The 17,934-nt window shown below is 42.6% G+C and overlaps 1 protein-coding gene across 1 annotated transcript in view; it reads left to right on the forward strand.

Annotated features, from left to right (window-relative positions):
* Positions 1 to 7,364, forward strand: part of PDIA5 (protein disulfide isomerase family A member 5) — a 103,018-nt gene extending 95,654 nt beyond the window's left edge. Inside the window, exons 16-17 of the mRNA XM_080399768.1 lie at positions 1,718 to 1,852; positions 4,875 to 7,364. Of these exons, the coding sequence (XP_080255894.1) occupies positions 1,718 to 1,852; positions 4,875 to 4,955 (216 nt within the window). The 3' untranslated portion in view covers positions 4,956 to 7,364. The remainder of the gene's footprint in view (positions 1 to 1,717; positions 1,853 to 4,874) is intronic.
* The last annotated feature ends 10,570 nt before the right edge of the window (positions 7,365 to 17,934 follow it).

Genomic DNA, 17,934 nt, shown 5'->3' on the forward strand with positions numbered 1-17,934 from the left:
TAGCCTTATTAATGTTTAAAATGAGAAAACAGAAACCAAATATTTAAGGTAACAACACTGCTCACTTTATATAGTGCTTTCCATCTGAAGATAGACCCAAGGAAAATCTTACTGAGTATTGTTTTGTCAGACTTTCAAAGACAAAATAAAACAAGCAAATTAACTGGAATTGGCTTTGCCAATCTCTTTAATTACTGCTAGGATAATGAGATCAGGTTTTCTCATTTTGACAGTGTCACCATGAAACTGGAGGGCATTGTGGAATATTAAGTGATCTTTTAATTATGGATTAACAGTTCAGCTGCAACCCTGAAGTCACGCAAGCAAAAGGTGTTTTGATCCGATTGTTTGAAGGAGGCTGGTGGAATGGAAATTTCAAGTTGAGATGTGTCTGCTGTGAAATTAGCACTTGATATATGGTAACCCACAACTGCAAAAATCCTTCCTCTAATTTGTTTGGGTTTTTACATAGCTTGTACTTTAGCCTCCTTGCTCTTCAGCAGAGCATGTACTGGGGCTGTGAAGGCAAGCCTGCGTGAGCAGCCGTGGAGGTTCAGAGCCAGAACTGCTGCTCGCGGGAACAGTCAGTGTGAAATCACAGCAGAGGGTTTGGCTGCCTTCAGTAGAAGCCTACGAATTATATTTTGTTTCAACATCAGAAAGGTTAAGTACAGCATCTCCTCAATACTTCACAGATTTGGGTTTCAAATGTCAAATGCTCTAAACTGGGGTTAGTCTGAGCCGATGCTCTAGGGCTGTGAGGTTGTGCTTCTGTGCTCTGCCTGTGCTGCAGCAGGCAGGGACGGAGGGTGTTGCTCTGCTGCCAACAGGCTGAGAGCATGGCAGGCTGTTCAGGGTTTGTTTGTGTGACAGTAGCATCTAGAGGTTTTGAAAGGAATTAAAGGCCACTTTGCTAATGGCTGCACATAACATACAGTCCCTATCTTGAAGGATAGTCTGAAAAAAAAAAAAAAAGACGGGGAAGAAAACATCACCCCAGGCTGAGATTGCAAGTAAGCAACCTTCTTCTCTGTGTGCATTACTTGGTAGAGAGTGCTCTGGCCTCTCACCTGTCCCCATTTGACCCTGGGAGAACTGAATGGAGTTTACAGAAGCTATTTGGGGTAGAAGTCATAAATCTATTAATAGCCTGCATAAGTGATTAGCCATGTTTGTCCAAGGACAGGAGAGGTAACTTTTCAGAGTATTAGCCATGCCACAGGAAGGAGGCTGGATGAAGTGGGTTGTTCCTGTTCATCAAAGTCACCCTGTCACCGTTCATCACTTAAAACCAAAGTGCAGGAAAAATACTGCAGCGGGACAGAGCTGTGACTGCGGTGCTTGGATTTCGTTTTACCAACACAGTCTCTGGATTCCCCATTTGGAGTGTAAGGCAGTGCTCAGTGGGGAGGCTGGGAAGGTGATTCTCTGCTCTGCGAGTTGATCGCGCCTTGCAGCTGCGTTGGTCAGGTGCTGTGCGAGCAGCGCAGCACTTCAGTGGGAGGGAGCAGGCTTTTGCCCTTCCATTCCATTTGCATGGCTTGACCTGATGACCACCCTCTGATCTTCCTCCACAGCACAGCTGTTACAAAAGCCGTTGCATTTTTGGCAGAAGACTTGGGTCTTTTCCTAATGTTAAGTCTAAGCTGCAGCAGCATAACTATGAAGTAGGCTTGCTTTGTTTTCTCCTGCCTCATGCTGGTCTTTTGCATTTCAGATCGCCTATGCCGCAGTGGACTGTGCCAAAGGACAGAATCACGACCTGTGTAAGCAGGAGGGGGTTGATGGCTACCCCACCTTCAACTATTACAACTATGGGAAATTTATGGAAAAATATACTGGAGAAAGAAGGGTAAGTGGAAGCAAGGGTCATCACCTGATACAGGGAGGAAGGTCTCCTCTGCCAGTACTGCCTTGCAAATTAAAACTGCAGAGTAAAATTTTACCATGCTGGAAGGATGCTTAACTTCCCCTGTTACTGTCTTACATGGATGAATCATTGTGCACCACACCCCTGTACATCTCTGCATTAGGAACGTACTTGGTCTATTTTAGGAATGTGAGGAGAGGAAGGAGTAGTAGATTTGGTAATGCTTTGTTGTATGGTTTATTCTTTAAGCCAAAGTCTGCAAGTGAATTTAGACTGAGTGGAAGTGAAGAGTTTATTGCATGGGCTGCTGCTAGGTGCAGAAATGCCAGAAAATACAGAACTGACTCCTATGAGTTCTGGATCGCACGTATACTGCAAATGTGTTTATGGGTCTACCAGGCTGCCAAACGGTGACAGACCATTGGTTTTATAGCAGGGACAAAGCTGTCCTTTGGAGACTGGGGGAAACTAAATATCTCATTAGCCCTGAGTCAGATTCACTCCTGGAGCTCAGGATGGAAGGACAAGTTGTGCCATGTAGCCCATGGGCTGAAGTTTCATTCTTTTGTCCTGCTGTGGCCAGCTAATTATATACTATGAGTAGAAGGGACAGAAATGGCATAATGCCTTCTGTGGTTGTAAAGTGACTGAAAATAAGGGAACAATCCAATTATTTCTGTGTGTTCTTTGTCATAACCTCCTAGAGGGAGGTTATGCCTCAGCAGTGATTGATTGCCTGGAGAAGCTAGGGTCTGCAAGAACAACTGGGGGGTTTCAAGCCATCCAGTGATGCTGATAAAAGAGCCTTGCCTGAAAGTTATTGCTGCTATTACAGCGCACCAAATTATAAAGAATCATGAAGAAAAAAGCCAAATTCTGAGGTCCTTTTTCAGTCAGGTTCTTAGCGAAGTCTTCATGGAGCTTCCAGTTTTCTCCAGCATTAGGACCCCAGTAACTACCATTTATTGGTGCTGATCCAGGCATTGTTATGGATACTGTGTTTAGTTCCAATTGTGGAGCTTTTCTTAAAGATGGGTGCAGTAGCCGATAATTAGGTAGAATTTCAGCTGCAATTTTTGTATTTCTAACCCATACTTATAGAAATGATATATGAAAGGAAGGATCTGTGGTGGCTGATGAAAAGAATTTAGCAAGGCAGGAGTGCTGTGAGGCCACAGCAGTTGAGTGATGATTCTCCCTATGCTATAAAGTTGACTGACTAATTCCTTATGTGCAGCCAACCCTTTCTTGAGTAGAATTAAATCACCCAACAGGATCATCACAGTCTCTCTGCTGCTGGCAACTGTGTTTCCCCTCCACCTCTCCTGGGGCCTGTGGTCTTCTGCTTGTGCAGCATCGAATTGGGTTTTATTATCTCCTATGATGGTAACACTGGAGGCAGTGCCTAGCACAGTGCCTTCCATGGAGTTTCCAGGTCTGTTCAGAAACCTGTTTCAGTAACAAGAGACTGCACTGTGAAAGGACTTCTCATCAGCATGACTACACCTTTTGAACCACCTTGGCCAACCACCTCCTACTTTGCAAAAGAAGTCTGAGGAGAGAGCAGTGGGAACCAGGGGACATGCTTTCTGTTCCTGATTCAGGCACTAAATCAGTGGATGTCCGTAAGCATTTAGTTCAATGTGGTCCAGCTGATGTATCATCATTTCACATGGTCAGGGAAGAAAAGAGGCAACGTCAGCTGCCATGGGAGCAACTTGACATGCTGCAGCAGGAACCGTGCCCAGCAGAGCAGGAGCTCTCAGCTCCTGGCCACCCTGCACTGGAGCGCTGGCTATGGGGTAGGGCGTGACCCCCAGCGGTAGCCTGTAAGGGGTCCTCCACACCTCCAAGGGAATTGAGAGTTCCAGAGTAGAGATTTTTAGGGCATTTCATCCCAGGCAAGGAAAAGTCAGGACACCCTGTGACTCACGTGTACTTTAAATGACTTTCAGACACACAGCTTTGAAAACCAGTGTCCTTTCATGGGGGCTGTTCGTTGCCACATGTCTCCAGATGACGTATGGCCACAACTTGTCTCTTTTTTTTTTTCAATGGAAGAACAGTGAATAGTTTTAGAAGAGTGTTCTTTTGTTCAGCCTTCTCAAAAGCTTCCAGGCTTTGGGTTTGGTTTGTTTTTGTTGTTGCCCCACATTGTTTTTAAGTCAGACTTTGACTTCTGTAAGTTGTTCCCTACATCTTTGTACTTTCCCTCTTTATCACCAGTTTTGACTGGTGTGTTTTGGGCTTGCTTAAAAGTAAAAATGGTCACATTGGGTGGGATCAGTGTTACTTGCCCAGATGTCTATAGTGTTGGTGTACCAGTAGACAGTGTGTTCAAACCTCCACCTATCTGAGCCTTTTGAAATGCCTGCAAGTTGTGTTCAGAGCTGTCCTTGGAAAAGGAAACTGCTGGCATCCAACAGCCTTTGATGATCAGAAATCAGAAGTTGCTGAAATACAGAGGTTGGCATCTAAGCATCCAGGTTTGAAATTGTTTGACAGTAATTTTGATAGTAACTTGAAAAAATGTAATTCCCAATGTCTGAATGTGTGGAAGAGGAGGAAGATCATGAGCAAAACCTAAGGGATGATGAGTAGTGGCAAATGTGTGTATAGCCAACAAATGATCTACTAACTACTTTCAAAATGACACATGTAGCATACAAAGGCAGCTTAAAAATGTCTTTTGAGCGTTTTCTACAAAAAGACATCAATGGCACTTGTAGGGACAGATTTTACCTGGTCCTGTGAGATTTAGGGCCTTTTTCTCTGTGTCCTATCCCTTCAAAGTTTGACATACGGAGTCTGCATGGATATTTTCCCCTGGCATTGCAGTGGAGCAGCACTGGACCAGAGCACTGCAGGATGAGGCAGCACAGAAGCAATAACTGCTCCTTAGTTTATATTCTGCTGTGGGATACAGAAACTACAAGTGTTCTTGACACATTGTTTTGGTTTGTTTGTAAAAATACGATCCATATTTTTCTTTCTTCAAAATCAGGAGTCTGGATTCACCACTTTCATGCGAACCCTGAGAGAAAGAGACCATGAAAGAGTAGGAAAGAAGAAGGATGAATTGTAGTTTCTGCCTCAAAAGAAGCTTTCCGCTGCACTGTGAATGGTTCCAGGTCTTTTACTAATGCACCTGAGACTTCACATATTCTCAAGACAGAGACTTTTTTTTTATAAACAGCCATGGTCATTTTGTACAATTTTGAAATAAAGTGAAACCACTTGATTTTTAAAAGGAAAATAAATTAGAATGTTGCCATAATGTTTTAAAGAAAACTTAGCATTTTCTCTCATGTTGGGAGACTATGCCCACTGACACTCCTATGCAATATTTTTGTAGTCTGTAGTGTGTCTGTAGGTGATGTTGTTTGATAGGGTGATTTATTTTTTTTTAAGGTATTGCAGTACATGTCAAAAACAAAGGGGAGGGAACACATTTTTTGGTTTGTTTGCTTGATTGTTTGTTTTTTGTTTTTGTTTTTTTTTTTTTTAAACCAGTGAAGGAAAATGGGACTTGTAAGACACGGATTTATCCAAGTGCAGTTTTACATTCTTGTGAAATACGGTTACCACGTTCTTCAGTGAGATTTGGGGGAACAATTTTAAGGTGCTCAGGGATAAATAAGATATCTGAGTTAATGAAGACATTTACATTGACCAGTCCAGATCTGTTGATTTCATTTAAATCTCTCTGGTCTTTAAATCAGGACTGTTTACATACTGTTAGAATGTATTGAGTGAATTAAGCTAAGTATCAAAAATCAGCAGAACACAAGTAAAATTGAACTAAACTCTCTTTTTCTGGCATCAGTATTGTCAAATGCATCTGAGAGTTATGGCAGGAGTGATTATCTTATAGGGGTATACAGTTACCCTTATAGGGTATTCAGATTATGATCGGGCCATATCAAATGCATGTTGGAAAATGTTACGTTCAACTGTTCTGATAAATGCATAGTACTTCTGATACTGCAGTAATTATGTATATTACGTGTTTACATACCAAAAGTTTATCTGCATTTATATTTGGGATTTTTCCTTTTTGCTCTTTAAGGAGTTGCATAAACAATCTCTGACAAAATCATCAGTCTAAAAACCTGTATTGGCAGCAGTTGAAATGTGTTGCACTTTTGATGCTTTAAAAAAAAAAAAAAAAGCCGTTGATCTGGAGGTACTTATGTCTTCAGAGGAGGGGAGAGGGAGGGGCAGGAAGTTGTGATTCACTTTGAACTGAAAATAAATTTTAAAAAAGACAAGTATTTTTATCATTAATCAGCCTTGTTCAGCTTCTTCCCCGCTGAGTGAACGACCATAGGTGGTGGTGGTTTAGGAAGAGCCAGTGCATGCTGGATGGGTGCCCGCCACCCCTTTGCTGGGGACAGCCTGGTGTCCAGGGGTGCTGGGCAGTATGGCAGGGTGCTCAGCGGGGTGAGGCTTGGCCTCCATCTGCCCTGGAACGATGTGGGTGGGCAAAACACCTTTTTTACAGTGAAGACCTATGCCCTGGGTCTGAAGTCTTCCTCTTGCTCCTCAGTGTGCCCATCCTGTTTCTTCTGCTAGTTCGGATCCTTGGTGAAGGCTGTGCTAACAGGCAGCTCGGTGCTGTTCTGCTCAGGAGGTGAGTGGCATCTTACCTCCTGCCTGGATATATTTTTTTTCCTCCTCTCTCTCGCCCAATTAATGACACTGTAAGTTTGGCACTCGCTAAGCTGCTGAAGCCATTAGTGAGTAATCTGGAATGCTGGTAGCCTGATTGGCCTTGTATGGTAGCCAGCTTGTTAACCATGACATCAATTTGAACGGCGATGGAGCTGTGCCAAGTATCTTCTCTTAATAGGCACCTGATGAGTCTCTTCACTCAAAAAATCAGCTGCCTGGTAGTACATAATATCCTAGTGTGAAAGTAGCTTAATTTATTAAGTCTCTTACTGTGGTGTTTTTTTCCCTTTCTTTTCTCTTAGCATAGTTACTTCATGTTGTGTTTAGTAGTTTTGCATAAGATCATGGTAATTCTTTCTTTCAAGCTATCCTTGCAACAGTAGCAAGCATTCTGCCCTGCATTTAGGAAATAATACATATTGATGCCATTTGATTTCAAACAGGAATTCTTTTGCTTACCATCAAACTACTAGATTTGCAGTCCAGAATTTACTGCATTTTTTTTGATCTCAGAGTCAAAGCGTCTGGCATTAAAGAAATACAGTCTCCAGAAATCTTTGAGCATTTCTGTGCATACTTGTGCTAATTGCTAAATGCAGACTTCTTAAAAAAAAAAAACAACAAAAAACCCCAAAAAAAAAAAAACAGAAAAAATCTTAGCTTGCCAATGGTGACTTCACGAGTCGGGATCATTCTGAATTATAGGCTTTAGTAAATGTTTAGGATAGGACAATTGCACACTGTGCTTCAGACCGGTAATTCCTTACAGCTGGTTACACCATAATAAAAGTAAAATTAAGGATTCTCGTTTTTCCCTTCAGTCTTTTGTCAGTTACTTCTTGGACTTGGGCATTCATTTTTTTCTTTGCTAATCATGTGTTAATGCACAAATATAAAATATTTGAGAATAATTTACCTTCTGTTACAGGGTCATGACTCATCTGGTTTATAGTCTGAATGGATTTTCAAAAATACAGTTTTGAACACCATAAACAATTACATCAAATGGCTGACAGAAGCCTTAGTTACTGTGAACTAGAGTGTAGCATGATCTGGAAGCTTTGTTTCCAAGCCTTTTTAATTAGTAGACCAGGTCTGGATCTCAATTACACTGTTGTAATTCTGTTGCCTCCAGTAAAGCAAAAGTTGGTGTTTATATTTGCTAGCGAAGTCTGTTTATATTTGCATCAGTCAAGTTGAAATTGAAATACTTTTTTTTTTTTACAAACTCTGAATGAAAAGTATGTTATATGTAAGAGGTCTTACTTTGTATAATTAAACAGTTGGTCATTTCATACATTCAGCCTTTGCAGCCCATTGTAGTAGATGCATAGCCCAGGCATTCATAACCACACAGGAATTTCTGCCATGGTTGAAAGCAAGTAATCCAGGCTTTCGAATCGTGAGTCGTTTATCAGCAAGAAACTTAATTGCTGATAACAAATGGTTTGCAGTGAATCAGAGATTCTGCTCTTGCAATTATGGGTTTGGTCTTTCAGCCCTTTTAAGGTGCAATCCAAAGGTCTTGGACATCCACTACACAGTTAACCCTAAGCAGATTAAATCTTGTTGAGGAAGGGTAAAATGTGTACACAGCAGAGGCTGAGGAAGGATTGCGTATCACTTTGTTCCTCAGCATTGGCTTAAACAAGATATAAATAGCCCACAGGTCTGTATTGGTCCTGTGGCGTAGCTGGACCAGCAAACGAAGGGTAGCAGGACCGAGCGTTTTGTGCAGGCTCGTAGCAGCTGGACGGGAAATGGCTTTCCCAGCTAATGAAAGAGCCCAAGATGCTGGATTTATTTCATCCACCAGAAGGAAGAAAAAGGAAGCCTGGACAATATCTCAGAAGAGTGAATACTCAGGGATACGGGAGACTCAGGTTGGAGTCCCAAGATGAGCGTAAGCTCATACCAACATCCTAGTCCCCTGCAACCCAAGAGGATAATTTAGCTTCTGTGCATCTATTTCTGACCCAGTAACGATGTCCTTATTTGTTCAGACTAGAGCGACTCCTACAGGAAAGACTGGAAGAGCCTTGCTTTCCAATCTGAATCAAGCAGAGCTACCTAGCAAATCTCTTTCCTCCCCTGGTAAAATGGCATTCTGGATCTGTAGCCCAATTGACTCCCAAGCCCCTCCTAACTCGGTGCAGTTGGGTGAAGCAGCCTTGGGAATTTTTTGAAATTCCCACCCAGACCAAATTAGCTCCCCAAATCTTGCTCACTTAAAATTCTCTTAATAGTCATCTACAAAGATGGATTGATACTAATGGTGAAAAAAGATTAGAGGGGTAAGGTTTATGTCCTTGCAGCATTTAATTTGGGAGTAAAAAAGCAGATGCAACTCCCATTACGAGTAAGCTCTAAGAGAATGCTTCAGGCAGAGTCTCATTTCAGATAGAATTGCGTCATGGGTGATTTTGATTTTAAAGGCTAACTGCTTTTCAAAAGAAAAGTCAAGACCTGATGACTTAGCCTGCAGGTGTTTTCTTAGTATGTTTTCCTTTTTAAAAATAAAAAGCAAAATCACTCTCCATATTTTTGATAGTGCTATGTTACGAGAAAGAAATGTTGTCTGTATGGATTTCCTAGAATAATACTAAACCCCTGCCAACTGCATTTTACAAACTATGAAACAAGGCATTTGCTCAAAATGGCTCTCGAGGGAGTGGGGACTGTTGTCCACGTGCACCTCGTTTTAATCCAGTAGGCTCACTTCAGTGTGGTTGGGTCTGTAACGGTGCGCTGGGATTGCAAGTGTAAATTCTGCAAACAGGGTAGGGGAAATTAGCTTTTATCAGCAGGTGCTGAGCGTTGGGGCCAAATGCTGGCATCTCCTTTGCCTTTGGCAGCCCAGCATCCCTGAGCATTCCACAGCTCCGCTGGAACCACGGGTGTGCAGCCCTTTGGCTAATCCGGTTGTGTACATAACTGCTCTGTGCTGGAACTGATTTGAAACCAAAACTTCTCCCGTTATTTTCTTTGGCTGGTTGTGAGAAGATGCTACGCTTCCTCTGTGCATCCTGCTTTTATTTACTGATTAAGGAAGGTGAGTATTTGGGAAACTACTCCAAATGCCGTTTTATCTGCTGGCAACCAGGACTCCTGGAATGCTTGACCGACAGGTGCCGCTGAAATACTCCCTGCAAAGCACCCTCGAGTGGCTCAGCCAAAGTTTTGGCAGGCACTGTATGAATCAGTGTTGCAAAAAATCTCTGTATCTAAGGCAGCGATTTCCAGGCTGTGGTTTCCAAGGAGTTAAGCTGAACTGTAAACTCTGTGTATTCGTCACCCCAGTGTAGCTGCTTTTGAGGTCAGAAAAAGGATGGTCTGTTAGCCCAAAATTTAGGGAATTGCAGCTCTAGTGCTGACCCATAATTGAAAGCCAGGAGGATGTTTCCACCCAGCTGCCAGACCTGGTCCTTGGCGTGTAAGATTCCTTCCCTGGAAGTTCTCTGTCCTGCCTAGGGCACTCGCCACTCTTGCAGGGAGGCAGTGCTCCTTAAGGAACAGTTATTCTATGTTTGCTTAGAAAGCATCATAGTGCTAATTATTCTCATTAGCTTTGAGCCACTAATAAATTATCTTTACTATTGCTCTTCCATCACTCAATAATGAGAACCGTTTAGTCAGATTTTGCAGATACTGCTTGCTCCCTCCTTCTCTGCAACATGATTCCCTGCAAGCATTCATCATAGGGAAAAAAGCTGCTACGTGAACAAAATCTTTTCAAATTAGTCTCTGGTGCCCCAGTCAAGTGGGTGTCTACATTGCAGGCATGCAGAAGAGCCTTCTTCATTAATATGTGCAATTCTGTGCTAGCTGATTAGCTCTTGCAGCTCATTTGGTAGCAAATGTGTAAATCCGTCACACTCCAAATGCCAAATATGTGCACAGCTAAATTATGGAGAAGTAAGAAACTGCAAGAGTTGGGAGTCTTTACTCGGAAAAAGAGGTCCTTATCCCATGCATTAAATTGGAGCTCTGGATTTATCAAGAGCATTTGTCACTCCTCTGCTTTGTCATTTTTCTGCTTGCAAAACGAATAATTCTTCCTGTCGCGTTGATGGTCCTTTCAGTATGTGTGGGTGTTTAATTTTGTGCCTAACATTTGTAACAGACACCTGGTATCTCGTCTCAGTTCCTATAGAACAACAATAGCCACAGCACAATACGATGCCTGGCACAGTACATGAAACCAAATTAATCGGTTACTAGCTATGTATTAGGAATAACTCGGTTACCATCAATTTTCTTGTTCTTTTTTGTTTGTAAAAAACTTGTGAAGAGAAAAGGGGGGATAAAATCAAGTTTTTAAAATGTCTGTGGTTTTTAGCCAGTGCTACACAGTTAAATTAATGTAATAGTGAATCTGCCAGCACAAGGGAAGCGCTAAAAAATGTCACCTGTCTGTGGGGAGGGGTATCTCTGCTGCTGCAAAAGTTGCGTGCCCTCAGTCAGTTACTCCAGGCCCAAACAAGAAAACTGGTCTTAAGAGCACCTAATTTATGCATGCTTTTACTCCCCTTCGTGCCAAGCAGCTACAGAGCCAGCCCAGCCCGGAGGCCTGCGCTCACCAGCCCAGCCAGCCAAGTGCCCTCCGCTTTTCTCTCGGCACACAGAGAAGTGGCAGCGCAGACCCAACTGATCTCCAACGAGAGGAATGTTGTGGCATTATCTTATGGCCATACAGGTTATGGGGAAAGAGCATCCCACTTCCCCAAAAATTCTGGCGTGGGAAGCTTTCTCCAAGCTGAGCCTTAACTCTCCAGATAACATTTCCTAGGGAAACATGCACCATAACGAAGCTCCCATCCTGTAGCCTCCAGGTTGCTGGTGAGGGGATGCTTACTACCGTACCCCACCCCATGAGCGTGGAACTGGGTGATCAGGTCCAACATTTCCTATTGAATCCCCACAATGTACTGAGACCTCTCCAGGAGTGCAGGATTTGCTCACTGAGAGGGAAAGGGCAGCTCTGTGCTTGGGCTGGCCTGCACTGGGGCCACTGTCCTCCCCAGTGACAATATGGACTAGACACTGCAGACTGAGTGGGTTTTGGGTTTTTTATTTCCTCTTTTTCAAAGACGAGCAAGCTTCCTTCAAGGCAGACCTTCTCTGGTACTGCAGGAGGAGAATGGGGCCACGGGAGAGCTGCTGCAGAAATGCAGAGCCTCTGCATGATGCTGCCCAGCTCCTTGCAGGTCCCATAGGACTTTGGGGTCCATCACTCCTTGCCTGCAGGAGACCATGAAAGGATAGCCATGGGACTCCCAACTTTTCTAAAATCCACCCCTCTGCCAAAGTCTTCTTAGGCGAGAGAGCAGAACAAAAGGAGGGACTGCAGAAGTCCCAAGAAGCAGAGTTCACCATGTAATGAAGTCATGCCTCTCCGTCAAGGTACCGCAGTATTAGGTGCATTAGGTATATTTTGGATGGATGTATAATCTTAATTGTTGTGTATTGTTTGTATTGTAGTCCCAAGATCCAGGTCCTCATTATGCTAGATGCTGTACAAATACGTAAGAGACTGTCATGCATGGAAAAGCTTTTATTATGTAAATAGTCAGGTTGGGAAAAAAGAGGTAGTGTTATCTCTGTTTTACAGATGAGGCATCGAGAGGGAAAAAAAAAGAGAAAGCATTTTGCCCAAGGACACGCAAAGTTTGTGGGTCAGTGGTGGGCTTGAAATTCAAGTCTTGATTTAGTTTCTTCCCGGCTCTTCTTTCAAATTGTGTACTGCCCACAACATAATTAAAAATTAGGCACAAGAAGACAATACTGTGTAATTTATCTCTGTCTCAAACAATCATCCAGCACCTCTCAGGCAAATCCTCCTGAGCTCTTCTCTTTTTTTAAAACCTGTATTTCTTCCATGCCCAATGCCTGTGATCAGTTCACAAGTCAAGCCACTGTATAGGTTGTCCTCTGGTTTTCTGCAACATATATCACATTTAAGTTGGACTACAAACCTGTTTGGGAAAAGACCCTGTTTGCTGTGGGGCCATGTCTCAGCTGGAGCAGTCTGCTGAACTTCTATTCCAATCCTTTTTAAAAGTGGCACTAGCAATAAATATTTAGAATAAAAAAGGATGCATATACATTTCTGCTGGTGAATATAGCGAGGTATCCAATACTTTTGTAACTGCCGCTCAACCCTACCTGCTAGTCACAAATACAAATTGATGTAAATAACTAATCTATACCATAGACAAATAAAACATGGATTTCACTCAAAAGGCACGATACATTTTGCTTTACGTACATCAACGTTTTGTGTCAGGCTTTAGGAAAGAATGTGGGAGGAGAGAATTACAGAAGTCACAGCAGTCACTGGAAAACAGAGTAAAATGTAATTGGCATTTACTAAGGCTAGATAATACCAGACTAATTCAATAGCTTCCTTTGATACAGTAATTAATTAGCTAGACAAAGAGGGGAAATCTGACTGGCTGGACTTCAATGAAGTAGCAGATGAGGAGCTGTCTATAAAATTATAACTCCTACCTGGAGAAGCCTTGAGATTTACAGAGGAACTGCAAGGCATACAACAGTGTTGGAGGAAGAGAAGCTGAGCTGTGTTGAAAGGGAATGCTTCAGCACTCCAAGAAAGTAAGTCTTAAGACTGATTATTATTTTCATTAATGACCCATGGAAAACAAAGGTGTCAGATCATTAAAATGTATTGAAGTCACAATGTTAGGAGGTTTTGTCGGTGTAGAGAAAGTTCTGAATATCCCACAGCAAGAACTGAGTGTCCTTGAAGAGCGAGACCACAGAGGTCGTAAGAAAGTCTAGTCTAGCAGCAGAAAAAATTCCATAGGAAACCAGCAACGACACAGAAAGATTTCTGTTTGCCCCAGTGTGGTGTGGGCACAGAAGAAGCAACTGAAACTCTAAAACGCAATAGGAGAGACATTTCCAGAAGCACGAGGGAAGCATGAATGTCATTGTGTAAGAGCCCAACAAGATTTTTGTTAGAGCACATGATTCTGATCAATCATATTAAAGAAAGCTGGATTCGTGATGGAATGGATACAGAAAAAGGGCTGCGTAGATGAGGAGGAGACTGGAGAATCTTTCCTGAAAGGAAGGTGTGCGTACACAGCTTGTTTAGCCTAGCAGCTGAAGGTCGCTATGTGGTTTGATTACTCTTCGTAAATACATCAGGTAGGAGAAATATGAAAGGTGGGCAATCTTGGCGTATAAACAAGTGGGTATAACTCAGCTGTGAATAATTTAGACTATCAATTAGGTGTTCTTTATCCACCTGCATAGTGAGGGTGTAAAAAAATTTAGGGGAAAAAACATACCTAGTTTTATCATGAAGCTCACAAAATAGATCATGTGATCCAGTTGCCTGTAGCATCTGGGGACTGGATGTGATAACCCAGAAAGTTCTGCTGGGCCTGTGTCTTACTATATTCCTATGTCTTAGCGGGTTTCTATTACAGTGAGCTACCACCTCCATTTTATAATCTTATTAGATATTACAGTACCTAATAATCCCTTCAGTTCTAAGAAACCTTTCTGTCCTGAGTTAAATTTCAAATAGAGCATCCTGATTGTGGATTACGAAGCCATGTGTGGGGTTTTTTCTTACTCAAGAATGTTTTGGCTATTAGTATAAACAAAGACAAATTTCTTTAGGGACCAAGAGTTCTTTGAATATAAATTATAGTGTTTATGGCACAACTGTACTAACAAATAATTATTTTCTTATTTATTGTAATTGTTTAAATGGCTCCTAATGCAATTTTTGGCCTCATGAAGTGATCAGCTTGGAATGACTTTCCCTTCTATGAAAATATTTAAATACAAACAAAGTCCGCCAATGTGTTCAATTACAATCATGTAGGGAACTAAAGGGATTATGTGTACTAGGAGTATATTCATGTGGCTTTCCAGATCAGCTCCTTCTACCAGAGATGGAATAAAATAAGCGGAAAAGCCCCAAAGACGACAGACTGTTGGAGTGGCTCAGGACACAATCACCAGAGAAGCTTGCTTGTATTATTTTCATAAGCCCACAATGCTGATGGCCCTGTAAATAAAAGTGCATTAACATGTTGCTTTTCAAACTAATTGAGATGCAGCGTGAAGATTAGTTTTCAGAAATACGATGTTCTTTATGCAGGAGATCATGCTGGGCCCTGCTGCAACAAGAGCCATTGGGATAATGTTGTATTTTGTTCTAACATCTGCATTTATTACCTGTGAGATACTTTATGTGACATTACGAGGTGGCTTCAGACTTGTAAAGCCCTTGAGAATTAAACACTGTTGTTCCATGAAAGAAACTCTTCTGCCCAGCACAAGCCCTTACGACTGAATCAGTGGAGAAGACTTTTAAAAGAGAAGCAACGACATAAACTGGATATTCTGATGATGATTTTTATGACCTTGCTCACACTCCTGCTGTTGCTGCGTTTGCAAGAACAGTTCATTCCAGCGAATATAATCTTAGCTCTTGTGATTATGGATGCAGGTTTCTCTAAAACCTCTGAAATCAGATGCTATTCTTTTAGAGCGCAGAATTGTTACAAAGTCATGGGTTCTTAGCCAGTGCCATGATTTTGGGAGCCTGATTTGGGGTTTTAAGCACTTGTGATGAAGCTGGGCTGCACTCAACAGAAATTCAGATTCAACATACCTGCATGGGAATTGGGATTACCATCCAAGAAACAGGAAGCACAGTAATGGATTATTTAGTCTGGTTTTCAGCTGAAGCCCCAGCTTCAATACCTCTGGCTTCAAGCACCAAACTTTAAGAAAGGAGCAATAGAATTATAATGATGTTTAGTTAATCGAAGTGTTTGGTGTTTGTTTTTTTTTTTTAAAGATAAAAGGGTTTGGGTTTAATTAGTGTAAATCAGAGAAGGCTTTTATTTTCCCTGTAAATATGGGTTACAAAGTGGATCAGTGATCCGATGTATTACACAGTTTAATGTTCTGCAAAGAAAACTGAAGCTGAATTTTCCGAATGACCTTCTGAGAGCCCTCTCAGACCTCTGCGTCTGTGCTTCTCCTGTGACTCTGTCACCGACGAGCACAACTACTGCCAGCTCCTTGGGCTGGATATTTTTCCTTGGGGAAACCTGGTTTAAAAGTTGTGTTTACATCCAGTGGAAAGGGCCTAAGGGTTTGTCTTCCCTACCTGTAGTCGCTTAAACCCGAGGTATATATATAAATGCGCATGGCTGGAGACATCTGCTCCGCCTGCAGTGACTGAGGGGAAATGGCAACTGAGCTTCCAGATCATTACATTTCGGTGAGATAAATCCCCTCCTAACTTGGCTCAGAGTGTTCGCTGTTGGGTTTTGCCTTCAGCTGGCTGGTGACCCGTTAAGCAAGCACATGGCTTCATTATTTCACTGTGTTCATGAAAACGCACCTCACTGTCATCTCTGAGGGGTTTGACACCACCGGACTTCTTTGGCACCAGTCCTTCCCACCCAGCTCTCGTGCCAACCTCCAAGGCTGTCCATATCCTGCATGCTCTGTCTCGTACTCCTCAGCTCTCCTCCTCCTTTTGGCACACCTACATTCCTCCGCCGTCGTTTCCCTTTGCACTGACTGGATTTACTTCTTAAGGAATCTCGGTTTTATCTCTGGCTGCAGCTGCCACTAATTTATTCACTGCGTGGTGCCCCTCTAACAAGGTTTTACTGCTTTCGTGTCTTAGGGGAGTCAATGGGACAAGGAAAAAAAGCTATTTTAAGTGTAACTGGCTTGTTAGCCATGCAAATTCCTGAATAACCGGTATGATTTAAGTTCAGCATGAGAGCTGGAGGCACCTGAGCTGTAACCCCACTTCTGACTCTGCCACTACCTCTCTCAGCGACCTTGTGCAATTTAGTTAACCTCTTGGGGCCAGGTTCACCTGAAAATAAAGACTGTTAATGTTTTCTTCCCCTAGAAACGTGTAAGTCCTAACTAATAGGTGTGTATATAATTTTTGAAGTACTGTTTATGTAAATGCAAAACGCTTATCTTTTTTTCCTTCAAAACATTTACAAAAGGTCAAGAGAATTTTAGGGTTGGAAGATAAACAGTTCAGAAGAACTAGAAAAATTAAAATTACACACGTATGCACTTATCACAAACCTTTAGGCAGCCTCTAATTAAGTAATCACTACTTCTCAGCATTATAGTAGATGCTATCATAAGCTGTTAAATTGTGTAGCAGCTTGTAATACGCTGCACTCTGTTTATACAGGATAAGGACTCTCTGGAAATTATTGAGATTAATATATCATCTTCCAAATGTATGCTACCGTTGTGCCTAGTTAGTCAGGATTGAGATGTTCCCATGCTCAGCTCTACAGAAGCCTGACAGGGAACAGAGTTTCTCCCAGACAGGCCAAGATACTAACTTGGAGATGCAAAGTGGCTTATTCAAACATGCAGACCCTCCATCCCTCACAGGGCTTAAGCAAGACTTGTTCGTGGTGCACATCTTTGGCAGTTCCCCCCAGCAATCAGCTTTCACTGTGAGAAGAAAGCTCAGAAAAGTGTCTTCTCTTGTGATCTCCTGGTTATCACTTTTTCCTTGAGTTTTTATGTTCAGAGAAAAACTACCTCACCGAGCACCTGCAGGTGACCTGTTCTGCAGTGGCCCCTCTGCTCCTCTGCACTGTCTTCCTCTCCCACATCTCCACGCCACCCGTGTCTCCCAGCTGCTCACCTCACCAATTCCCCATCTCGAGTCTCCTCTGAAAGCAATTTTTCTCTTTTTGCTAGTCTTCCCTCCACCTCTGTTGCTGAACTCCAGAGCCACAGTTAACCTTGCACCCCTTGCCACAGCCTCATTTGACACAGACGGCTTGATTCCTCAGCTTGGCTGAACTTTGCTTGAAACACGGAAGAAAAAGGGCAAAGTTAGTCTCCAGCAATAGCAACTTACACCTGGTAGTATGATCTAAGAGATCATTTTACCACACCTGGAACACTGGCATTCACACACACGCTCTCAGGGGTAGGGAGTGAGGCGATACCCCACTAGTATATCTGTGGTTGCCATAGGTGTCCACTTTAGAAATAGTTTATGCTGCTCGGAGAAGGCAGACTTGAGGTGGGAAAGCGCCAACACGCTTCAGTGCCATCCTCCCGATTACCCTGCTCCTGAGCAGAGCTCAGCACAGCCCAGAAGTCCAGACTGTGCATGTATCGCCTTTACCCCAACACTTTGCAACGCTACAAGCACATGGATAGCGAGGTAGTAACAAGACAGAAGGAGAAATTAAAAAGTGTTAGCAAGGAAATAAGCTGCTTTTGAGGTTTGAGCCAACAGACTAAACCCGTAGGAAAACAGCAAGGATGAAGAGCAATACAGGGAGTAAGTTACGGTATTGGTGAAGAAAGTAGTTTTAAAATAGGAACTTCGC

Source organism: Falco punctatus, assembly GCF_963210335.1.
Source record: "Falco punctatus genome assembly, chromosome: 8".
NCBI classification, from domain to species: Eukaryota; Metazoa; Chordata; class Aves; order Falconiformes; family Falconidae; genus Falco; species Falco punctatus.